Genomic DNA, 26346 nt, shown 5'->3' on the forward strand with positions numbered 1-26346 from the left:
TGGAGTGAAAATCCTACTTGTCGCATAGGGATGTTGTGAGAATTAAACAGCTGAATGTCTGAAAAGCACCGAGACCAAGACTTGGCTTGGAACCAACTCTGTTCAGGAGTTTAAAAATCTGTGTTTCATTTTAAATGTGACCCTCATTTTTAACTACAATTCTCTAAATGTGGGTTATGTAAGGAATGGCTCTCTTCCACCCAAAATGATCATGCTATTTATATATATTTTCCCCATGTTTAACAAATGGTCTGCCAAGATCAATTTTGGAAATAGAGACATAGATAAAAAATACACTTGGTCGTTAAGGGGGCAGCAACTTTATCTCCGAAATGGTTCCAGGAAACACTTACTCGATGTATTTGAGAGAGATTTTCTGCGTTTGCTTGGTGGTAACAGTCGCGATGTACATTTGCAAGGCGGCCAGCCGCAGGGCTATGTCGTATTTCAGCTCTGGCCCAAATCGCTCCTGTACGACATCGTTACAACTCTGCAAAGAGACCAGCAGAGGGTGCAGCTTGTCAAAGAATGGGGCCAGGCGTTGCCTCATTGAAACAGGTGACATGCAGTTCCCCCTTCACTTTAGAGGCAAGGAGGCTAAATGTGGAAACATTGCCACGGCGCTGCTTGGAACCGAGTCAATATTTAATTGCACTCACAAACATAGAGACCACACAAAACATTTAACATCCATCGACAAGCAAGCTGCTATTTAAATATTTAGCTTTTTGTCAAAATAATTAAGAATTAAGGTATGGAATTTCCAAACACAGGTGCTGCAATTGAACACATGAAGCCCCGACAGCTTGGTGGCTTCTGGAGTTAGGCTCCTGGGGTTGGGATCCTGAGTTCAAATCCTGTTCCTCCACTTCTCAGAGGCATGAAATTGGGAAGGTTCCTTGTTCTGTGCCTCAGTTTCCCCTTCTGTGAATTAGGGTTAATACAGCTCCTATTCACAGGGTTGCTAGGAGGGCAAAATGAGTCAGCAAGGCAACCAAAAGCACTCATCTGTGTCAACAGCTGTCACCATCCTCTTCCTTTTGTGATCATTTGGAGCAGCTCTGGGGAGGCAGCATGAGCAATGGAGAGCAGCAGTGCTGGACTTACCCCACCTGTGTCAGAGCCCTGGCTTGGCCTATGACTACTAGTGTGTGTAACTTGGACCAGTGGACTTTCTCTTGCAGCCTCAGTTTGCTCACCTGTGCGACAGGGATTTACACTAACTGCCTCACCATAGTGGTGGTGGGTTAGATGAGGTGCACAGCAGGTGCTTTATCACAGCTATTAAAATCCTCACTCCAATCCGGCCGGTATGATCAGTGGTTAGAGCATAAGCCTGCACACCAAAGGGTCTGGGGCTCATTTCCTGGTTAAGGGCATGTACCTGGGTTGTTGGCTGGATCCCTGGCCCCAGTTGGGGTTGTGTAGGGGCAACCAATCAATGTGTCTCTCTCACATCAATGTTTCTCTCTCCCTCTCTCTCTCTCTCTCTCTCTCTCTTTCTCCCTTCCTCCGTCCCTTTCATTCCATCTAGAAATCAATGGAAACATACCGTCAGGTGAGGATTAACATAAATAAATAAATAAATAAATAAATAAATAAATAAAATCCTCACTTCATTCCAATGGTGACTGCCTCTACTGTGATGGCAACAGCCATTTCCAGTTTGTTTGTTTGTTTTTACCTCTGTTTCTTCATCTGTAAAATGGAGCCATCTAGCTACAGGGTTTATGAGGAGAGGCTGAGAGTGTGTTGTCAAGTGTGATGTCCTACATGACCACAAACAATGCCTTTTAGGGTGGCATTCTTCTCATTAGGAGCAAAAGACTGAGCTACATATCCAGGGGAAGCACACCATTGCCTAAGCACATTCTGCATGTGTGTTTACTTATTTTTGTTCTGGGAAACGAGGCTTTGGGCTAGAAAACATGATATGTAGCCTCTTCTTCTTTACCTGGTCCCAAGAGAATTTTAAGTGGAAAGTTGTTTTGGGGATTTGTTTGCCTTCTTTCCAAATATATTGATTTTATTACATGGGGCCATGTATCCCTGTATGGTTTCTGCACACAGTGTTTACCTTTCGAATACTTATCCCTGTATACTGGCTGAGCAATGTACATCCTAGTCACATACTCTGGGTGTGTGCCTCTCAGCCCACCCCTCACCCCTAAGAGTGAAGTCATTCTCTTCCCTTCTATCCCTAACACGATCTTTCTCCCTTGCTTCTCTTTGAAATCAGAAACCTACCAAGTGTGCACAGCACTGCTTGTTGGAGGTGGGTTTGACATGAGTTAGGAGATAGGGCCTTCTGACTGAATGAAGGCAGACCCCTAGAGCAATTCCAGGCTGCTACTTTGTTTTGCTAGTCTTGGGTTTACCAGTTATTTTCAAGTGCCCAGTATAGTCCATAATGGAGCACCGTGGGGTTGAGGGCCCAGATAGGGTTATTTTATAGCCTCACCAGAGATGAGGGTGAGTGAGCCACTAAGGGCAGTGCCAGGCCATCAGAAACACTCCAATCAGCTTTTTGAGAAATCACTCTCCCCTATGGCTGCTCTTGCATGATGAATTTGAAACAGCATTTTAGCATCGTATTTAGAGCTCCAGGTTCGAGCCTACGCTCTGTCAACTACTAATCAAATGACCTTCAGCATGGCATTTCATCTCTCTTAAGTCTCAGTTTTCTTAAATGAAGAATGGGCTAAAACAGCTAACTCAAGGTTGCTGCTATACTTGTAAAGATGTTTCATAACATGTAATGTGCTTTATGAAGGTGACTCATCACTCTTATTCTGCTAAGAGTTGTGACTGGAACTGTTTTCCCCTTCCTATTATACCCTGTGTGTGTGTATTTATATATGTAAGTTTTTATATATCTCCTGTATTTTAACTGGACTTCTCAATGAATTTCTGATCAAGGTGATTAGTCACTTAATTACATTATACATAATGTGATTATATCTAATTAATTCCGACTGTTCCTGGAGAACTAGTGTGAAGTGTGACTTACATGTTTTGGTACTAATCATGCTTTTATTGTTCTCAGGTATATTACTTAAAATACAGTTATGCAAGCAAAAGGTGGTCATTGTTTTGCTAAGAGAGGTCCGGACAGACTCCAGTTTAGTCCTACAAAGAGTTAATTTATAATGCACATATTAGATGTTTGGAAGGAAATCGATACTGCTAAGGTGTTTAAAAACATTTTGTAGCCTCAGGTATTACCCTGTTGACTAATTGGTGTTAACAATCTTTTCCTTAATGGGTAGCATGGCTCATTATGCTTATGAATTAGGACACTCTGGATTATTAGGGTTTAGTGTTATTATGTGTGCTGAAATCTGGGAAACACCTCATGTTCCATGAATGACTAGGAGATTAATAGGTATTATCACTAGTGAAACCTGTTTTCATTGTCATGGTCCATCTACTCAATGGCTACTGTCCTCATTAGGAACTCGCTGGGCTGCATCCATTTTTGTTTTTGTAATGTGATGCATATTGCTTCTGCTTACTCTTTTGTTTTCTAGACTAATTTGATTGCATCTTTTTAGTACCTTAATATCAACATGGGCCCACAGCACCATCTGCAGACCCATTGACTTATGTTAGACAGATGTTATTTTAGATGTATTGCACATTCTGTGATATAAGGCATTTTGAAGCAGGGGGTCTGAGTCCAAGAAATTCTTATCTCCTATCCTCAATGGAAGATATCTCAGATGATGGTAGTTTAATTTTAGTCTCTATCACTTGCCATACATGGCTTTCCACCTCCCCCACTGGCCACTTGTTGAAGGGTTGGCCAATCTACCACCCACACAACACCCAATGTGGAAAGCCTAGTCCCCAGGCAAGATCCCTGGATAGGTTTTCTTGTTCTCAGGACAGTCCCAGGGTATAAAAGATGTGTCTCTTGAATAAGAATGATCTCCATGAACTGCATTAGATTTGGGCCAACACACCTTCTACGGAACCATGCTTAGCAGTACTTAAGTGGCCTCCCCCTCCCCAAGATAACTGCAACTACATTATTTTACACATTCAATGGCTTGTGATGTTTAAAACAGAAGCAGAGCAAAATGATTTTAAAGCATCATCTTGTTAACAGGATGAGGACTAAATTGTAGAGAACGACAACCAAATATATCTCACTGACTGACCAGGCACTGACCAGCACCTGTACCTATTTATTTGTAACTAATAAGCTAAAAAACATAGCGCCAGGTCTGAGCTGCAGCGGCTGAGCCCTGGGTCACTTCTCAGCAGTAACAGATCAGCTGATAATCAGGCTGTTTCATGCAGTTACATCTGGGTAACCTGGACTGTTGGGGAACAAGGGACATTGTTGAGAGATCTGGGTGACTAAATTTCACCATTTAAAAAACTCAAGTCAGGCCCTGGCTACTATGGCCCAGTTGGTTGGGCATCGTCCCATGCACGAGAGTGTCACTGGTTTCATTTCTGGTCAGGGCACATGCCTGGGTTGTGGGCTCAATTCCTTGTGGGGAGCATGTAGGAGGCAGCCGAGAGGCAGCCAATCCATGTTTCTTTCTCTCTCTCCCTTCCTGTCTCTCTAAAATCAATAAAAATATATTTAAAACAAACAACAAACAAAAACCCAAGTTGGAACAGTTTCATTGTTCTGGGTCAAAAACAGTGTGAAGTCCACTACACATTTCTTTACTGGAGAAACAGGGTGTTCATGAACATTAGCCATCCTGCTCAGCTGTAAGTACCACAGTTTCTGCCACAGTTTCTGAAGTGGGGTGAACATCCAACCAGGCTTCCCCTGAGTGTCCCCACCCATCTGCTGGAATGTTCTGGTACATTCTGCTTCTTTCTCCTCTGATATAATTTCTGTTCTCCAGCGCTTATTGCAACTTTTATTGATGTCATCATTCCTAATTCTGACATTTAGCCCATCTTCTACCTGTTTTCTTTTCCCACCTAGCTTTGTAAAGATTACAGACACTTTGAAATATACAGAAAAATACTAAGAATAATTAAACAGATACCATTGTATCAACTACCCAAGTTGACTAATGTTTTCTTTTCCTATTTCTTGCTTTTTATTTCTATGGCTCCAGCAATCTTTATATAGGTATCCATAGCCAAAGAGAGCATATCTTTTTTTTTTGACTCACTTTTGCCTAGTTTCCCTTTTTTGGGTGGTGGTGGTGGTTCCATTTTTAGGTTTACAACCTCTTTGAGTAGTTCTAATGCTAGATGTCTAAGCATTAGGTAAGTGGGTTCTTACTGTTTAATATGATTATATTGGGAATTTAAGTGAGAGCAACAGGATGCACTTATGGAGAAATATAGGAATAGCTCCTAAAGAGCAAATGGATTCATTCCTCTTGGGCCAAATGAGCAAAGATTCTCATTTCTGGAGGCCTTGTTTTTTAGAAATTTTATCTCAGAATCAGATATGGGCAATCTGCAAAGGGCAATCTTCCTAAAGTTTTATTGCCTTGAAATTACTAATTCCAGTATAATGAATATCATGATTTCAGAACAATGTAAGCACAAAATAAATTAATGAATAAATAAGTAGATAAAGGAGAAGGGAAAACTCTTTCTTACAGTAGAGTGCCAATTAAATGAAGAGGAAATAATGGAATTAGAAAAATCATCATTTTCAACCATTGTAATAATAATGGATTCAGGCAAGAGTCATCAAACTAGCGGGTGAAAGCATAATGAGAGAGTTGCAACCGACTGTCCGCAAATTACTGATTAATTACAAAAGGAAAAGTAGAAACTCCTGGATGGATAAATTTGGAGAACGTTACCTCATCCAAGAGTCAAAGTTCACCTCACCATCAAAAGAACAGACTGATGTCATGTGCCTCAGATATGGTTTACTAAGGAGGACACAAATGCAGACCCTCCATGGAATCATAAAGAAACATCAGAGAAACCCAAAAAGAGAAACTTCCGCAAAGTAACTAATCAGTACTCCTCATCACATATCACTTTAAGGGGACTAAAATGACATTACAAGTAAGTGTAAAATGGGTTTCTGTTCTAGAAAAAAGGTGACATAAAGGATACTTTTGGGGACAATAGGCAAGATTTGTATATGGACTATAGATCAGATAATGTAAATGTATCAGTGTTGAATTTTTTGATTTTGTTCATTGTACAAGGATTATAAGAAAATGTCCTTGATACTAGAAAATGCACACTGAAGTATTTAGGGTAAATGAGCATGATTTTGGTCACTGACATTCATATGATTTAAAAAAAGAAATGTGTGTGAGGGAGAGGGAACATGTACAGATACCAAAGACAGAGTCAATGTGGTCAAAAATGAGCAACTGGTGAATATGGGTGAAGGACATCAAAGAGTTTTTTTTACTACTCTTGTAACTTTTCATGACTATGACATTATTTCAAAATCAAAAGTAAAAATAAAAAAGCAACATGGAATCATTTTACAGTGCATTGAGATTGGGGTGAGTGACAAAGTGATCCCCAAATGAAGGAATTTATCCCCCAACCCTCACATAAAACATACCCAAATTCTTACCTACCTGAACATAGAGATACTCAAAAGCAACCGGATCTCTCCTTAACAGATCAATGGGATCCTTTGGGACGAAGCTAATTCGGAAGAGACATCTCATCTTATGGGAGCTGGGCCGCTGTGTCACCTAGAAGAGCAGACCAATCACAAGAGTGCTCAGTGGTGACCAAGACACGGCTGAGGAATAAAGAAGTAAAGGCAACTTTCTTTGGACACTGAGGAAAGAAATGGTTGAAGTTCTTTTAGTATTTGTCACAGATACTCCTTCCCTGAAAACTGCACAGATCTTGTGACTTAGGTAGAGTTCCCCAGAAGCAGACCCTGAGATGAGGGACTTACTATGGAACTGCTCCCAGGCGAGGCCAGAAAGGAGATGGGGGGAGCAGGGCAGGCAGGAGTGGATGCTGAACAAGCACATGGTACCCCATGGGACTTAGCTACAGCCTGCCGTTGGAGAACTCTGGAAGGTCCCATAGAGCCATGGGACCTGACTCAAAGCGACACAGACAAGTCCTTGGCTTTGGGCTGTCCCAGGGGGATGTGAACTTCCAGGTTGGACAGATTGCCTTCTAGGAGTCTGAGAGCAGTCCTCTGAAGATGTTGGATGTTGTCATGGCACACCAAAGCTCGGGTGGGGTGGGAGGTACAAAAGGGGACCCAGAGGAGAGCACAGAGATTGCCCATTATAGTTTATTACTACATAACACTGATGTGGGGTTCTTCTAAATTAGACTCCAGACTGACTGTAGCAGTGACAGCATGGCAATTTCAACCTTGGGTAACATCGCATTGGAAGGTAGGAAGACAGAAGTTTGGGCCCATGCACCAAATCTGGAATCCCCATGTTTCCAAACCACCACAAGCTTCTGATGCCGTGACATTGTTCAAATTGCTAGAACTTGCTTAGAATACAACACAGGTTCCTCGCAGTATGGACCATGGATCATTTTGATTTGTTTTTCTTTTCTGTCAACACAGTATATAGCAACAACTAGGTGTTAGTTTCTTAACTCCTCTTGTAACAAAAGGCAATCAGTTGATGGATAGTAAGTGCTTAGTACACAGGTGAATGAATGAAAAGACATTGGACTCCAAGAAAAAAGGTAAAAGCTCTTTGCCCTGGCTGGTATTCTCCGTGGTTAGAGCATTGTCCCTTGCACTGAAGGGTCTCAGGCTTGAATTCCAGTCAAGGGCAGGAAATCTGGGTTGCAGGTTTGATCACCAGCTCCAGTCGGATCACATGCAGGAGGCAACCAATCAATGCATCTCTCTCACATTGATATTTCTCTCTCTCTCTCTCTTTCCCCCTCCCTTCCACTCTAAAAATCAATGAAAAAAAAAAATCTTTGGGTGAGGATTAACAACATCAACAAAATAGTACAAGCTCTTCAATTTCCCTGAAAGAGGCCAACATGACAAACTAAGACCATGTAGCCCGAGCCAGCACAGCTGTTCTACCTGTAGTTTTATGTGCTTGTATGTACTGTTTATGCACGTGTATGTAATTTCATGTATTTGTGACTACTTTTATGCAGGGAACAAATCTGGAAAAACAAAAATGCTGTCAACTGCAATTTAGAAATTCAAAATAAATGCAGCAATAGCTTTATTGGGCCCCATGGCATGTGTGTGTGTGTGGGTGGGTGTGTGTGGGTGTGCATTTATATGCTTACAGTTTATGTGACAACTTTGTTGAGTAGAAGAATTTCCATGGGAAAACACACCCTACTTTGAGAGATATACTGGGCATCCCTAGAGGTAGTGACATTGACCCAGCTTTCTGGCTGAGGGCAGGATCGCCAAGCAGCATAGACCATGAGACTGAGTACTGTGGGCTGATCGTCCCTGGCTGGCAGTGAAGGACAACAGAAAGAAAGAAAGTAGAATCCTAAGAGCTTAAAGCTCTCTCATAACTGAACTCTCCTATATGAGAGGAGTTGGTTGAAATCCCTTCTACAGCCAACAAAGACTCTGCTGTGTGGAATTACAAGAAAAGTCAGGGTGTGGTGCTAAATTTAGCAGCCAAGCAGCCTGCTTGTCTCCCCAGAGAACAGATGGGGGTGGCATCTTGACAACCAGGAACTGGGACACATTGGTGGATCACATATTTACAGTGGGCAGGGCTGGGGCAGGGATTTCAGGCTTCTGAAAATAGTCTGAAGTCTACACCCAGAACTTACAGCAACTAATAGGATTTCACCTTAATTTAAATGATCCCAGAAGCCATAGCCTTTGAATGGTTGCCAGAGATCAATTATGAAAACAGGTGAACAAGTCATTATAATGACATAAAATATATTCTCAGAGTGGCTGCTGAATCTTTGAATGACAAATCTGTTTCTGAAACCAGCTGACAGCCTATGAAAAATGGGCAAAAAGGAAACATCACCTTGAGGTATAAAATTCATTATTAATGCCAGTGCTTCTTTTAGTGGGCCTACCCAGTGATGCAGTGAATACATTTAAAGGATTTGAGGCTGGGGGCGATTCTGGGACTAGGTGGCCTGATCAGTGTAATTTCACACACCTGAGTTAGGGTCTCCTGTTCGTGGAGCAACAGCAGCTTGATTCCGGCTCCTTCCATCCTCTGCTCGAGCATGAGGGAGAAGTGTTCGATGCCTTTGATGGAGAGCTTCTCTTGAAGGGTTAAGATGACATCCTTACAGAGGAAACATGGACAAGATGCAATCAAAACCAAGGTAGCCCTCCTGTGGAATCTACCATAACCGAAAAGGGACACACGAATAGCCTTCAGATCTTGCGATGTTATGCCTCTGGTTGATTCTGAGGCTTGATGCTCCAAAGACACTCAAAGATCCAGAAATAAAGCCTTCTATCTCTTATCCTTTTCCTGGCCTTCCCCACCCTCAAAGCTTGATGGAATTCAGAAACAGGCAACAAGATGAATAGCTCGGGTAGGTGCTTGCCTGGTAAGGGCTTAATCTAGAAAGGTTATCAATAGCTTGTCTAGTGTGGTCAGTTCAGTTCCCCTTTATTCTAAATGGGGTGGTAATTAAACCACCTTGGAAAGTGGTCTACCCCAGGGGTTGGCAAAATTATGTCTGCATGCCCAAACTAGCCCACCATCTGTTTGTGTAAATAAAGTTTTATTGGCACACAGTCCCACCCATCTGTTTATGTATTGTCTCTGGCTGCCTGCCCGCTCTGCATAGTTACAGCAGAGACAGAGAGGCCTTTGAAACCTACGATACTTGCTATCTGGCCCTTTCAGGAAAAAGCTTGCCAACCCCTTACCCTTTTGGAAAGTGGTAAGAAATGTGGGCTTGGAAAATAGTCTGGTTTCTAATATCAGATCTACTGTGTATTAGCTGTGCAGCTTAAGGCAAGCTGTTTAACCTCTAAGTATCTTAGTGTCTCTATCTGTCAACTGGGCATAATAATAGCACCTGCCTCAGAATGCATATAAGGACTCAACGAGTTCATACACAGAAAGCATCTTTTCCAGCACAGTCTGGCACAGAGTTAAGGCATTGTAACAATATACACATATTACCTGTAATTTTAAATCTCTAGGGAAGGTAGAATGAGTAACCTTTGTCTGCATTCCTTTAAAGGAGTAAAGATCTGTGACCAGAAAGGTGTTCCATATACAAACACATGTTCACCCTAATGCGAAACCAATGTCCTCAGCCATGACTTTTTCCATGTACTTGAAAACTAGTCAACCATCTCTCTTAAAGATAATTTATATTCAAGTGCTAAAGATCCTATAGAGCAGTGCTATTCAACTGGAGCAATTTTACCCCACAGCAATATTTGGCAACTTTTGAAGACATTTTTGATTGTCACAGTGGGATTGGGGATGCTACTAAGAACCTTGCAATGTAAAAGATAGCCCTCACAACAAAGAATTATCTTGTCCAAACCATCAACAATGCCAAGACAGAGCAACCCTGCCATACGTAGAATTTTTTTAACTGATCTTTCTAAGGTTTTGATTCTTCTCTGTGGACTTTTTTCAATGTCTTCAGGTCCCTGTAAAACAAAGACACCCCACACACATACCTACCCACCACCAAAAGTAATCATTCAACAGAAATGCCTTGACTACACTGAATTTCATAAAAAGATTTTCCGTTTCATAATTTTTTGCTCAAGGCTCAGAAAAGAGAAGACAAAACCAGTCTTTGTGTAGCAACATATACTTTATAAAAACCTCCTGAATCACCAGGGAGGATGCTGGGAAATCAATAGCAATACTTTGTTCCTATTGCGTCTCTGTAGCAAGAATTTTGGCAATTTTTATTAAACACTGTCATATCCCTTTCATAACTATACGATTTCCATTTTATGCCCACCAGCCTGCATCTATTGTGATAATGAGGCTGTTAGGTACAAGATAAGATAACTATAATTTCATGTGAACTTCTTGTCGTTGTCATCTGCCATCCTCGGGGAAATCATACTTAGTCTAGTGTGGGTTCCTATAATAAAGACGCCAGAGGGAATTTACAACAGGACTCAGTCTCTTCGGATTTCAGATTCATTTTTATTTAAAAATGCATTCAAGCATGCCCATCTGGTGTGGCTCAGTGGTTGAGCGTTGACCCATGCACCAAGAGGTCACCGGTTCGATTCCTGGTCAGAGTACATGCCCAGGTTGTGGGCCCAATCCCCAGTGAGGGGGCATGCAGGAGGTGGCCAATTGATGTTCTCTCTCATTGATGTTTCTATCTCTCTTTCTAAAATCAATAAAGAAAAAATATTCAAGACCTGGCTGGTGTGGTTCAGTTGGTTGGGCGTTGTCCCGTGCACTGAAAGGTCACTGGTTTGATTCCGGGTCAGGAAACATGCCCAGGTTGCAGCCTTCATCCCCAGTAGGGGGTGTGCAGGAGATAGTGGATTGATGTTTCTCTCTCTCTCTCTAAAATCAAATTTAAAAAATGCACTCAAGTTTTTACCAAGATCTTCGAATGCGGGATGGGTGCAATAGTAAGGAGCTTTTCGACCAGCTAGTATCACAGAACAAACCTGTTGTGTCAGGAATCTGCAAAAATGTGGCCCTGTAGGTTAGGTCAGGAGTCTGCAAACTATGGCTTGTGGGTCAAATCTGGCCATGCCTGTTCCTTTATATAGTGTTTGTGTAGTCAAAAATTCGTCTTGCCTAAAGAAAGGTTTGCCTCTTTGTTCCTGGCTCTTGGGAGGTAACTTCTATAACCCTGGACTACCTTGCTTGATAAGAGTAGCTTTATTTACCTGGGGCCACACCAGATAGTCTATGCTAACAATGTGAATTATGGTGGGAACCTTGGGTCATGTGGTATCAGCTAGACCTCTGGAGGGGCTGCATACTCAGGTCAGCCACACAGGTGGTTAGCTATGACTATGTAGCCAACCGGCAATAAAAACTGAACACCAAGGCTTGTGTGAGTGTTCCACATTGCCAGTGCTCTGTGCATGTTGTCACATGTCAATGCCAGGAGAAAGGCTCCCTGCACAACTCTACCAAGAGAGGACAACTGGGAGCCCAATCTCTGTGCCCTATGTATTTTTTCCTGTTGTGGATTTCAATTTGTATCCTTTTGCTGTAATAAACTGTAACTGTGACTATAACAATTTGCTGAGTTCTGTGAGTCCTTCAAGTGAATTATTGAACCTGAGAGTGGTCTTAAGGACCTCCTGAGCACACCTTTCTATGACTGCTTTCATGATACAATCACAGAACTGAGTAGTTGCAAGAGAGATCAAATATCCCCACAAAGCCTAAAATATTTACTCTCGAGCCCTTTCCAGAGAAAGTTGGCCAACCACTAGGTTAGTTGATCAACAATGACATCTAGCTATAAATTGATTTTGAGTAGGAATAAATGAACAGGACTTTTTCAGTCATCATGATCTAAGATGAGCAGTCTTGTATGACGGAACATCATATTTCATCTGGAATGATTTAAGGATGATTTAAATGCTCTATCATCAATCTACTCTTATTGTCGGCTCTATTACCTGCTAAATCACTACCTATTTAAAGCAATTCAAAACAAGCTGCTTGCTGGTATCATTATAATAAGAATGTACAGAAAGTGGGTCTTTTCAGAAATGCTTCCACTCATAAGGTTTATGCTGATTAATTTTTTTTTTTTTTTTTTTTTTTTTTTTTATCCTCACCCGAGGACATTTTTCCATTTTTTGTTCAGGTAGAGTAGGAGGGGGAGAGAGGAACAGAGAGAGAGAAACATCGACGTGAAGGGACACATCGAGTGGCTGCCACCCGCACGACTGACCAGAGCCGGGGACAAACTGCAACCGAGGTACATGCCCTTAGCGGGAACCGAACCCGGGTCTCTCAGGACCGCAGGCCGACGCTCTAACCGCTGAGCCAAACCGGCCAGGGCTATGCTGATTAATTTTAAAAACTGAGGATTAGGGGTTGACTATTAATAAACATTTTAAACACACAGTTGATATTCTCCTGATAAATTACTGTACAGATCATCACTAGGTGCTTTTTGCTAACCTCAATAAAACCTCTTACTGTGCATTTGAAGTAAGCCTATTTTAGGCTAGTGGAGCATTAGGGGGTAATCAATTTCTGAACACATTTTTGTCCAATAAAAAGAGAATATGTACTTCTATCCCCAGGAAGGAAACATGGGGAGAAAAATCCATATGCTGTATTTTATGCATTATGCAAACTCACCTGTGGCTTTGAAATACAGTAGTTCCTCCTTATCTGCAGTTTTGCTTTCCGCGGTTTCAGTTACCCACGGTCAACTGCAGTCCAGAAATATTGAATGGACAATTCCAGAAATAAACAACTCATAAGTTTTAAATGGTGTGATGTTCTGAGTAGTGTGATGAAATCTCGCTCCATCCCACCCGGGATGTGACACATCTCACACTGTATACACTCTCTACCCTTAAGTCACTTAGTAGCTTTCTTGGTTATCAGATTGACTATTGTGGTATCGCAATAGTGCTTGTGTTCAAGTCACTGTTATTTTACCTAATAATATCCCTAAAGCACAAGAGTACTGACCCTGGAAATTTGGATATGCCAATGATAAATCATAAGGTGCTTCCTTTCAGTGAAAAGGTATCCATGTATAGCAAAAAAAAAAAACATAGTATATGTAGGGGTTGTTACCATCTGTGGTTTCAGGCACCCATTTGGGGGTCTTTGAAGGTATACCCTGTGGATAAGGGGGGACTACTGTAATTGAATTGCTTTGTGGCTCATCCTTTCATCTCTTCTCTTAAGACGCATGCCTCATCTCTGCCTTTTATGCATCATTTCCATGAAAGTAGTTACAGTAATTAAAAGTAAATGTTAATCTTTACATTTTTCTACCCCTTGTTTTTGTTAGATATCAAACTAGCAGATAACAGCTAACATCTTAATCTTCTTGGTGGCTAACATCACTGAGAAAGCATACTGGCTTTGGGCAGGGTGCCAAGCCTTCTTGGTGATAGTCAGGCTATTTTAATTAATCTTTAGTTGCATTAAAATGACTAGCTGTAGTGCTTCATCACTGATGACATATTAGATTGTTTTCAACATGCACGCACGCACGCACGCACGCACGCACGCACACAGCAGAACCTTCTTGGTTTAAGCTTTCTATTTCGGTTTGTTTTTTGTATTCACACACAACCTTATTTGGAAGCAACCAAAACAGAGCTCAGAAATAAACAGATAGTTCTGGAAGAAGGTGCTGCCCCATGAGACTAACAGTGCAGCTTTTACTTCCTACCTGGCAGTGTCCAGGTACAGAGTTTAGTGGGTCCTCTTACCTTAATGGAGGTGCTTGAGTCAAAGCGAAATGATTTGGTTTGCCCATTTTCCAGATAGACTTTCAAAACATTTGGCATAAAAAGAAGTGAATTATCCTTAACAGTTTCCTGTTTAACAACAACAATAAAAAAAGAGGAAGGGATTTAAGTCAGTTGAATTACAATTCTGCCCTTTGCAGTGGCCACACACATCTACAATTTATTCTAACACAACATAAAAAAAACCCACAATTGAACTCTTTGAGGCAAACCAAGGGGTCCCTTTGGTGACATCTGAGGTAAGTTGCTCAGAGAAAAATTCAACTCTTTTCCAGCTACAAATGAGTCAGTTGATTCAGATGAAAGACCTTTCCCATCAGAAAAATCAATAGATGAGTTTTGTTTTTTTTTTCCAATCAAGGAGTCCCACTGGAAAAGACAATCACAGAAATGGTTCCTTTGTAACTAAGCCACAATGTGCGGGACTACGAGCCCGGACTTTAGCAGAGAAGTATGTCTTGAACAGAAGGAGCAACAGCAATGATGTTTGATGTGATGCCCGTTAGTGCCTGGCAGAGATCATAACAGTGGATCACAAGCATTAATCAACTTCAAATGTAAAGTTATTTTGTGAAACAATTTTTAGCTCATTTCGGAAGAGTCCTCAAACTCAAAGGGGACATATAATGAATGGGTAGTGTGTTAATGGAGTAAAACACTAAGTCTATAACCAACAGATCATAGTTTTGAAAGAACTCAAAAGGAGGTGCTTGAAATGTAGCCCAAAGTAAGCAATAGAAATATATTCCTTTGAATTGTCTCTGGGATCAGAATTCGGGAGAAATGAAAGGGGGAAAGAAGGCATGTTGGATGAGTTCCACGAATCCTTGGAGTGAACTGTGTTACTCACATGTGGTGGGTTGCTCATGAAGTCACAGGAGTTGAGGGGAAGTAAGCAATTATGAAAACACATGTCCCCTGTTTTATAGATGTGGAAACTGAAGACAATATGTTCAGAGACTTGCTAATGTCCTACAGTTAGTCCATGAGGATTCAATCTCTAAGTATTTCTGGACAGGCTCTGTGTCTTTTACTTCCTATTTCTTTCTATGAAATTCCTCCCTTTCCTTTCTACTTCACGTGTGATTTTTTTCTCTGCCCAATTCACCAAGTTTGTTTGGCTCCAAGTCCAAAAGAAATGACACACAAAGACACCAAGAGCAAGGACAGACCAGAAGTGAAGACGGTCCCAAACGCTGAGGAGTACACACGTGACTGAATGTCTCCACCATGCAGAGGCCTGTCGTGAGGTAGTAGAGGCTGTCCTTATACACTGGCTGCCTGGAACAAGCTCTGTTCTATACAGGGGCCTGAGTGAAACAGCCACAGCAACTTCTAGAGTCATATTCTCTCTAAAGATGCATCGATCTCATGCTCAGAAGCTTGAGAAAAGATGAGGGAAATTTCACACGACTTTCTCTGACACAGTGATTCCTCTTTGGCTGGAACCTCCCAGCCTTAAGCTGGAATGGTCTTGTTCTGAAATGATAATGTCTGGTAACTCTGCATCCAGAGTGATGGGAATCTACTCAACCGAGCAGAACAAACCATGGTGCAAAGAGGGGCAGAGGAGATCAGGTGATAGATGGGCGGCTGGGAGGACCAGCTATGGCTAAATGCTCACAGGGAAGTGCAGTGACATCCTTACGTCACTTCCCACAAGCCTCACAGATGAATGACAGATGGCCAGCTAAGCCTCTGGACTCCAAGTAGGGCAGACAGAGGTCAGCAAGCTTGAGCTAGAAGATACTTGACTATGAATGCCTTGCCCAGGATGTGCAGGCCTACATCTTCAAATGCACAGCTAGGGCCATGCTCAGGGAAGAGTTTAAGACCCATAATAAGCATGACATGAATGAGATTTTAGCCTTGTGAGTTTATTTAAACAATACCAACAGAATAATAAAACCTCAGCAAAAGAAGCTGGCACTTCAGAGGGTCCAAAAAATGAGTGCCCTAGATGACAGCTTTCTAAAAACCAAAAACATGATGCTATATTTTTTGGAGAAAAAGGAAAATAGAGCATCCTATTAATGTTAGCATTATTCATTTTGAAGATCAATTATGTGCCTAAGCAATTATGATTTCTATCAAGAGCTACTGATGAAAATCCTGGCAGTATTTTTTCACTGCTGGTTGCATATATGAAAGTTTTCCATCAGTTTCACGTCTTTGCATTTTGATTAATTGAAACAATAAAGACATTTTACATTGAATGAGGAAAAAAATGAGTGGAAATACAATACCTTTTTCAAAATACACAAGGGGCTGTCATGGAAGAACCAGAAGAAACAGGTGGAAGATTCAAAGAGGCATATTTTACTCAAAATGAAGCAACATCAGTGACCTCGAATCAAATGAACTCCTTTGAAAAATAGTGAGATCTCTAACACTGGAAACATTCAAGGAAATACTGGACTATTTCAGATTCTGGAAATGTTAAAGGGAACACATCAGGTGCAACCTGGTGACCGCCCAAGCCCTTGACAATCCTGACAGTTGACACCCCTATGAAATCCAACAACCAATTTCAGATCAATCATTTGTAATCAGTGGGGCTGCAGGCTTTGTTTACTGCCTCTGTGAGTTCCTCTGAGTCACAAACAGGCAACTGTCAACTCACCGACACCTGGCCATTGATGATGACCTCCTCGGAGAAGCGCACTTTCACAGGATTGGACTTTAATCTGGCCTTTTTTGCAGCACTAATAAATGCTGATTTGGGAGACTAAAGAAAGGAAGAAAGGAAGAAAGGAAGAAAGGAAGAAAGGAAGAAAGGAAGAAAGGAAGAAAGGAAGAAAGGAAGAAAGGAAGAAAGGAAGAAAGAAAGAAAGAGAAAGAAAGAAAGAAAGAAAGAAAGAAAACATTTTATTTGATTATTGGTAACATAATGGAAAACATTATAACAGTTGTTTTCTATTTTGATCCTTCAAGATATGCAATATTTTTGAGTGTTTGGTAGACGTCCAATTCAAGGATGAAATACAAATTATGGATGCAATCGAAACCCTGTCATGCTCATAAAGTAATAAGTTTGATTTAGTCACCAGACAAGAACTACAAATAGCATATTCCAAGTTCTTACTGAACACATTTTCAAGGACTTTTTTACATGATGGCTGTCAAAGTACCTAAACCCTGATTTTAATACAGAGCTTTGATGGACACATGGAAGGCGAGGTAGAGGTCAAATCTAACATTGGGTTTATGATTATTGGGTCACTAATTATCTTTTTTAATAAGGTGGAGAAGACACACTGATTGTGGTAAAATGATTGATAATCTCATTTTATTCACATTAAGGGCATATGGGCATGTGAACAGGCAAGTACACACACACACAGACACACTCGAAACAAGAGTTTCAGCCTCTTGTTGGTCACCTGTGATCCTGTGATCTTAGTGGACAGGATAGAGAGGAACCCTTAACTTAGAACTGAAATTTGACCTCATATTCTGCCCTTCCTTACAGGTTCTTTTACTATCTTTTATTGGAAAGAGGGCTGAGAGACTCAGTTCTTTTTTCTCACAAATGGAAAAATGCAATGGGAAATCCTGCTTAGAAGGGAGCTGTTGATTCTTTGCTGCATGATCTTGGTAAATGTACTTCATCTGAGGATCATCCTTGTTGCATAATTTTAATGAAGCTTGAAGGGAAGGAAATTTACATCTAGTAGGTGTATGTACCAACTTGTTTATTTATTTAGTAATATGTTTTATTTATTTTTTAGAGAGAGAGAGAGAGAGAGAGAGAGAGAAACATTGATCGGTGCCTCCTGCACAACCCCCACTGGGGATCGAGCCCGCAACCCAAGCATGTGCCCTGACTAGGACTTGAACCAGGACCTCTCAGTCCATGGGACGATGCTCAATCCATTGAGCCACACTGGCCAGGCCCACTTGTTTATTTTTAACAAGAATTGCATTCTCTATTGAACCTGTAGAGGTAAATGATTTAGATCGAATCACAATTGCTATTTTATAGATTAAAATGGTCACATATTGGAAATTGCATATAGTTCAATGTAATGTTTTCCATATTATGTAATCTTAAGAGACTGAAGATGTTGTGTAGAGAATTCTAGTAATTGACTCTAGAATCAACACAGAGGCTCAACCTTCTCTGTATTGCATTAATCTCAAGGCACAAACGCCAATTAGGGTGTCCCATTCTTTGAATTTCAAATAGAGTGGGAAAAAAATTTCCATCTTTGTCAAATTCAAGGGTATTCAAGACCAATTAAAAAACAATATGATTTAATGGATAAGTAAAATGTGATCTATCCATATAATGAAATATTGTTCAGCCATGAGAAGGAATGAAGTCCTGACACCTGCTACAACATGGGTGAACTTCAAAACACTATGTTAAGTGAACGAAATCAGACACAAAAGGCCACATATTGTATGATTTGATTTCATTTCTATGAAATATTTAGATTAGGCAAATTCATAGAGAAAGAAATAGATTAGTGATTGCCAGAGGCTAGGGGAGGGGAGAATGGGGAGTGGCTGTTTAGTTGGTACAAGTTTTCCTTTTGGGGTGATGAGTGTGTTCTGGAGCTAGATAGTGGCAATGGCTGCACAAGATTTTCAGTGTACTTAATGCCACGGAATTGTACACTTTAAAGTGCTTAAAATGGTAGATTTATTATATGTGTATATAATAAATAATAAAATATTTTTACCATAATAATATAAAACACGACACTAAAACAAAATTGCTGTTAAGAAAAAAACCCCACAATAAAACATGTGTGGGTGTATTCCTGGGTGGAGTCTTGCTTTAATACTGGGGGAATCCTGACATTCTGAAAGTTCCCCTCCATTCCCATCCCACCCTTTGCTCTGTGCAGTGTCAGAGGTCTGGATGGATGAATGGTTTGGCCTCCAGGGCTTTAATTCCTCCACTTATGCAAGATGTTTTCAAGAGAATGGTCGCCCTTTAAATGAAAGTAAACAACTCTGAATGGCTGCTCCTCAGAAAGAACAGCTTTGAACATGCTCAACGTGACTTGAAAACTCTTCCTGCAGCACGCTCTCTCTCTCCCCCTTCCTCTATCTAAAAAAAATTAAATAATAAAGCTCCTACTGCAGAGCTGAAGTGATGACAGTGGTGTTCTCATTGGTATCTTGGTAATTATAGGCCAAGTTTAGTAATGATTAACGAACAAATCATACAGTAGTGAGTTCATTTGCTTTTGATGTGCAATTTTTTAGCTGAAGGGAAAACATTATTCTCTCTTAATGATTTTAAGCAGGCGATATTTACATTGGCACAATGAGTGGAGCACAAGTGAAGCGGCTATAATAAAGCTACCCTGAACAAGCATTGCTAATTAGATGAGATGTCAGAATGCAGCAACACCCCACTTCTCTGCTATTGTTCGGGAATGAAGGGTTTCACATGTGTTCAATGTGCCAGATACTGAGGTTTATTCTTCTATGCATCTGATTTTTTAAATGTGATATTTTACCATATTTTCTAAAACGTTGTACATAATTCCTTGCCTCAAGAAAAATGTGTGTTTAATAGAACTTAGCATTTTATGCATATCATTAGCTGTGTAATCTTGAATACAGTGATGTTCCCATGAAAGTATATAGGGTTTTTTGCCCCTCAGTTAAGTGGCCCCATATAGCAGAACTTGTTAAGATGGGATGCTTCTCTCTTCTCCCCGTAGCTAGAGCATGCCCACCACATGGAACCTCATTCCCTTATTATTCACCATGCCCTAATGACAAACTTGGCAATCTAGGAAAACCGGAAAGCACGCTAGATAGCCAAGGTAGTTATGCAAATATCATTTTCTACATACTCTGAAATCTAACTAAGAATCCATATCAGTGCATTTTTCTTATTCTGGATTTGTGACCATTTCATATAATCAGCATACATTTTAAAAATTACGTTCTGGCCTGGCTGGTGTGGCTCACTGGTTGAGCATTGACCCATTCACCAAGAGGTCGCCAGTTCGATTCCAGGTCTGGGCACATGCCCAGGTTGTGGGCCCAATCCCTAGTGTGGGGCATGCAGGAGGCGGCCCATCTATGTTCTTTCTCATTGATGTTTCTCTCTCTCTGTCCCTCTCCCTTCTTCTCTCTCTAAAATCAATAAAGAAAAAACTATTTAAGAAAATTAATTTCTAATAATTAAAACATAAGCTCTTCAATTCTGAAGGTTATTGAATTAGAATCAACAAAGTAACGGCTTATTCCAGTGGCTGGAGTTACTTGTGGTTAATGGGAAATGTAAACCAGCCATGACTACAGTTTTAACTCAGATCTCTCTTTGCAGCTCAAAAAATACACAATCAATTAATTCCTAGCAACCTGCAGACCTGCTCATAAGCACTTCATATCCTGTGGTGGAAATGACAAGTAATTACCATTTAGAGTAATCAGATTCTCCTGCTGTTAATTAATTTTAAGATTAGAAGGCCTCTAATCAACCCCTGCACCCCTTTCCAAATTTGCTATTGCTCAGGTGGCCATGATAAACGTGTGGCATGCTCCTGATGCTTTCGGATGCTCTTAGAAATCCCTAGAACAGAGCTTGAAAAAAATTAGATAAATAATATTAATTTCTGCAACTGAACTCTAAGGTCTTGAACTTGCAATCCCTGTAGCTTTACAGTACTGCTCATATAGTGGCATTGAGAAAATGCTTATTGATGACTTATTGGTCCATAGTCATCACTGGATGACTTAGTTTGAAGTCCCCCTAAATCAGACCCTAAGACAAGGATTCATAAGCAGGTAGCTGATCTGAAAGGCACTCTCAGGAAGTGTAGGTAGGTAAGTGGGGGAGGGGAGACACGAAAGAGTTAAGCCAATAAAGCAGTCATTGTTAAGTCTAGCACCACTGTAAGCAACCGGAACTTAACCTTACTTGGAACCTTGGGAAACAAGGCAGGCCACAGGCCTCAGAATTATATTGGCTGAGGAAGAGGGGAAGCTGGGGCATTTATCCACCAGCTCCTGTCAATCAGTGATGGAATGGTTACTGTTCTGGGAGTGGTACTTCCTCAGCAATTCCAGTCTGCTCCATGAGCATGCTCCTGTGGCCAGAAGCCCACAGGCAAAGAATCACTGGTGCTCTCAGTTGGAAATTGGGCTGATATACTAGACATGACACATGCCAAGGGAATATGGTCCCAGTTCTAATAGCTTCTGTTACACTTGAGCTTCCCTAAGGAGGTCTGTAGCCAGAGCACCTAGGAGGAAACTTCTGGAATGAGGAGATGATGAGTTTGGTCATAAGATGGAGATTGGCAAATACCAGAGCCTTTTCATTGCTAAAGGAACACTGCAATTCAGCAGGGAAGAAAATAGAAGCATAACCAGGTAGGAATCGCTGACACTCCATGTGACGGCCACATAAGTACTGACAGTAAATGTTTTGGGAAGAATCTGAAGGAATTTTCCTCAGCATTTGTTAATTAAACTGACAATGTATGAAATTCACCAGTGATCGCAAATCTACAGAAACAGAAAGTAAATAAGCGGGGGCCTGGGGCTGAGGGTGGGAAGGGTTCCATTGCAAATGGGAATGAGAGATCTTACCAGGGCAACAAAATTGTTTTCAAACTGGGTTGTAAATTTTATAAATATCATTGAATTGTACATTTAAAATGGGTGACTTATGATACGTGAATTACACCATGATAAAGTTGTTTTTTAAAAAAAATCATGGGACCTGAAGGCAGTACGATTTTAATCACTCCCAACCCTCCTGACCAAGACTGCTGAATAAAATTTAATGACCATATTACCTCTAATACTCACCTTTTACATGTGCCCTGACCAGCAATCAAACCAGCGACCTCTTGGTGCATGGGGTTGACGCTAAACCACTGAGTAACACCGGCCGGGCACTAATACCCACTTTAAAAAATTGTTGTTTTAATTGATTTGAGAGAGAGAGAGAGAAACATGGATGGGAGAGAGAACCATTGGGGATTGAGCCTGGAACCTGATTGGGATTTGAATTGGTGACTTTCTGGTGCAGGAGGAAGACATGCAACCAAGTAAGCCACACTGGCCAGGGAAATACCCATCTTTTAAAGCAGGTCTCACAGAAATATTGAGTTCATTACCAAATTATTTAGATGGGGGTAAGAAAAATAATCATGCTTCAACCTCCTACAATTAGATATTTCTATTAGACCTGTGATTCTTAGCTGGAAACTTCAAGAAAGTCTTGAGATTTGTGTCATTTCCAGATCTGCGAGTCGCATAGGACTGAACAGCTGATTTTGAAGGTATTTAGGAAATGAACTACTTTCTTTTCTCTCCAATGACTGTGTTTGCAATCATGAAGTACAAAGTAGAAATAATAAAGATTTTTGAACTGGTATTATGAATGAACATGATTTTTTTTCTCTCTGCTGTTATTCATCACCGTGGTGTCACTGGAGTGGGAGGAGCAGACAGAAGCCTGAGATCATGCGATGACATTTTACTCACAGAATACTTACAGGGTAAGGCTGGATGACAGTCAGGAGTATCGATTCTTTGCAGCTTCTGTAAAACAGAAAAAATAAACATATTTATGAAAGGCACAGAGCCCGGATTCTAACGGTAACAGTATTATTTTGAAATGAAGTGTGTGATGCATTGGTGACTGTCACTTGGGCTCACAGGGCAAAGAATCAAACAGCTTAGAAGGGGGCTTTTGGACCACAGAGAAAATCAGAATCAAGTGTTCCCCCAGGGTAACCAACGGACCGATGGCAAGCTTCCTACACCCTTGACGGTTGATGCTACTATCTGCGATGTCCAACAGCAGGGCTCAAAAACAAAATTTACTGAGGGAAGATTGGTTTCAGAAGCATCAAGTCAGTCTTTAGATACTTTTCACTGCTCTCAAAAATGATTCTCTCCTTCGGATTTTCCTTTAGCAGCTTAAAATTTTCTATGTAATTTTCTGTAAGGGGATAGATCTTTAAAAAGTCTATCAATTCATTGAACACCATTCTTTTCTCAGGATCAGCATCATAAAAGATGTCACTGTAGGTGTTTATGTAAAAACAGCATCCCAGGAAACATGACTTCCCATACTGTGTGGCTTACTGAGTCTGCAGTAGCAATGCCTAGAACCTTGGGAGGATAAATATTTCAGAAAGGCACTCACTGGGAAATATTTTTCACAATAGGGAACACTTTGTAGCTAAAGGCAGAATAGTGTAATATAATGGTTTATTTAATTTTCCCCAAGTAACCCAAACCTTTCAAATAATTCAAACCCTTGGGGGAAAATCACATTATGGGTTATAATAATTTTTCTTCCTTCCTTCTTTTGTTCCTTTTTTATCATGAGTAGGAAAAAGGTCAGCTGCCACTTTGTTGAGGAGGAGCTGACTTTCCTTACTTTAGGCTGTAATTAATTTCCTGCTTTCGTGATTTATTGCCCAAACAAATGAAGTGAAGGGGATCCACTGCAGGGCTCTCCCCTTGGAGAAGCCATGACAAATCATTGCCTTTCCAGCACTAGCTGCCCTGTGGTTTGGCCCACTCACGGCTGGCTGGGTTGGATCATGTTCGACTGACTTCCACAGCAGCAATGGGAGTGGCCCTGAGGGAGAGACTGGAGAGGAGGAGGGGACAAATCAGCAGACTACAAAAAGCAGGACTAAAACTCAAGGAACTCAAGAAACAGTGAGAATACTTCGGATGATCATAGGGAGGCCAGTGTACTGTTGAGTGACCCATCTGTTTCCATGAGTTCCCAGTTGCCAGGCATTGGCAGAGAAGTATAGTAAATGAAACAGATGGCCAGAATTCCCATTCAATGGGGTAACAGGGAGACAGAATCATCAAAGGAGAACTCAGTGGGTAAGATGGATGATCATGCATTGCTGGTGAGTGTGTCAACACATGTAGCCACACATGAGGCAATATGAAATATGTAATATAATACCATTTATACAGGCTCAAAATACATGCACAAGTCAGCAAAAATATATTTGGAATAACGCAATAAAAAATGACAGGATATGCACTAAGCATATCAGAACCATTTTTTCCTGGGGGAGATAGGAGTGAGTGTGAGCATAAATAAATAAAACCAGAGAGGGGCCTTACATGGGTCTATGATGATAATCATTTACATCATGAACTGATGAATTTGATTAATTCAGCTCTCTGTAGATGTGTTTTTTTTTTTAAATCACAATTTGAAGAAAGATGAAATTCAACAAACTTATAAACTATTTAAGGGGAGGTGTCTCTTGAAGATTTCTAAAGTAATCCCTAATTTGCTCACCAAGACAATGGAGAATCAGCGTCCCAATTCTCTGGGCCTATTCCCTTGCACTGAACTATCTCTCCTTTGCTTGATTTAACAGTCCCTGGGCTCCCACTGTTTTCTCATGCAGCGCTCTCCATGAGAGGAACAAATATGGAGAAAGCAACACAAATGAAAGCAAAGTCCTGCCTCTAGCCTCACTCAAATTTCCCTTGTTCATAGGAAACAAGAAACATCCACCAGATAAGATATGGGATATAGCTCCACTGGCTCCAGAATCTGTGAGTGTGGCAGCATGGCAGTGGCCTCTTTGGCCCCAGTCTGCTCCCAGAGCCCTCAGTAGCAGGCAGTGCCCCCCAACCCCCAGACCTCATTAACTGGGCACAGCTGATTGGACCCCAGTGTTGTAATCAGCCAATCAGATTTCCTTTCTCCAGAATCAGAACTGGGAGACAGCCAAAGAGAGTGGAGAACTGAGTCACACTCATGGCTGAGTAAGAGGAAAGGTTCCAGATGCTAGTGGCCCCCTAAGCAGTGCTAGTTTCCACAGTTACTGAGGGCTGGTTGATCACCATCTGTTAGAAGTAAAATAATAGATGTAAAATATCTCAGTAGGATATCTATCAGCAGTTATGGAAACGGGCTTTTGTTTTCTCTCCTCTATAAGTAGTTAATTATCATTTGCCAGACAAGAGGAATATACCCCACAGTACTTTGGATCTCTTAGGATGCCTAACCTAATCCTAGGAGGAAAAAAATGGAACCATATGTATGTATGTGTGTATTTATTTATTTTAAATCCTCCCCTGAGGATATTTTTCCATTTATTTTCAGATAGAGTGGTAGACACATCAACTGGTTGCCTCTTGCACGACCCCAGCCAGGGCCAGGGACTGAACCACAGCCAAGGTACATGCCCTTCACTGGAATCACACCCACCAGTCTTTGATCCACAGGCTGATGCTCTAACCACTGAGCAAAACCAGCCAGGGCAAACCATATGTATTTATATGTTACAGATGCTAAGATGATTAAGGCAGATTCAGCTGAGGCCTCATGCCAAGATGTGCCAATCACCCCTCTATGCCAAAACAGGGTGCTGCCAGACTTTGAAAGGAGGTATTAAAAACCAGACTTTGGGACCCTTAACCCCTTAGTCACCTGGGGGTCTGACTCATGAAAAATTTTTTTTTATCTTCACCCGAGGACATTTTTGCATTTATCTTCAGATAGAGTGGGAGGGAGAGAGGGAGGAAGAGAGAGAGATAGAAACATGGACGTGAGAGAGACACATCGAGTGCCTGCTACCCACATGATCCCAACCGGGGCCGGGGACAAACTGCAACCAAGGTATATGCCCTTAGTGGGAACCAAACCCAGGACTCTCCAGTCTGCGGGGCGATGCTCTAACCGTTGAGCCAAACTGGTCAGGGCTGACAATTTTTTTTTTTAAAAAGGCAACAGGGAGAGGCTGCTGGAAGCAGCACAGGCCTAAAAAGCATAGGTTACATTTGTAAGATTACTATCTTTCCACTGAGACAGGCCCAAAGTGTGCACTTCCTGGGGGCCATGTATGGAGGATGTGGTAGAAGTGGTACTCTGGCATCATTAAATGAAGGCACTTTGCTCAACTGAGCTTCTTCCAGGGGTGAGAGGGCCTTAGTACAAAGATGTAGAAGCTGAGGGAAGCTGGCTGGACCCAGCCATTGGATTCTGCCTGACTCAAGGGAGCTGCATATGGAGCAACCCCAAGAGAAATCCTTCAGGAATTCAC

General features: G+C 41.3%; 1 protein-coding gene across 1 annotated transcript in view; it reads right to left on the minus strand.

Annotated features, from left to right (window-relative positions):
- Positions 1–26346, minus strand: part of FRMPD4 (FERM and PDZ domain containing 4) — a 176657-nt gene that overhangs the window by 18769 nt on the left and 131542 nt on the right. Inside the window, exons 4-9 of the mRNA XM_036271220.1 lie at positions 22804–22849; positions 16947–17051; positions 14285–14392; positions 9060–9191; positions 6540–6659; positions 354–490 (exon numbers count right to left, since the gene is read on the minus strand). Of these exons, the coding sequence (XP_036127113.1) occupies positions 354–490; positions 6540–6659; positions 9060–9191; positions 14285–14392; positions 16947–17051; positions 22804–22849 (648 nt within the window). The remainder of the gene's footprint in view (positions 1–353; positions 491–6539; positions 6660–9059; positions 9192–14284; positions 14393–16946; positions 17052–22803; positions 22850–26346) is intronic.

This window comes from Molossus molossus, unplaced genomic scaffold, assembly GCF_014108415.1.
Source record: "Molossus molossus isolate mMolMol1 unplaced genomic scaffold, mMolMol1.p scaffold_m16_p_2, whole genome shotgun sequence".
NCBI lineage: Eukaryota > Metazoa > Chordata > Mammalia > Chiroptera > Molossidae > Molossus > Molossus molossus.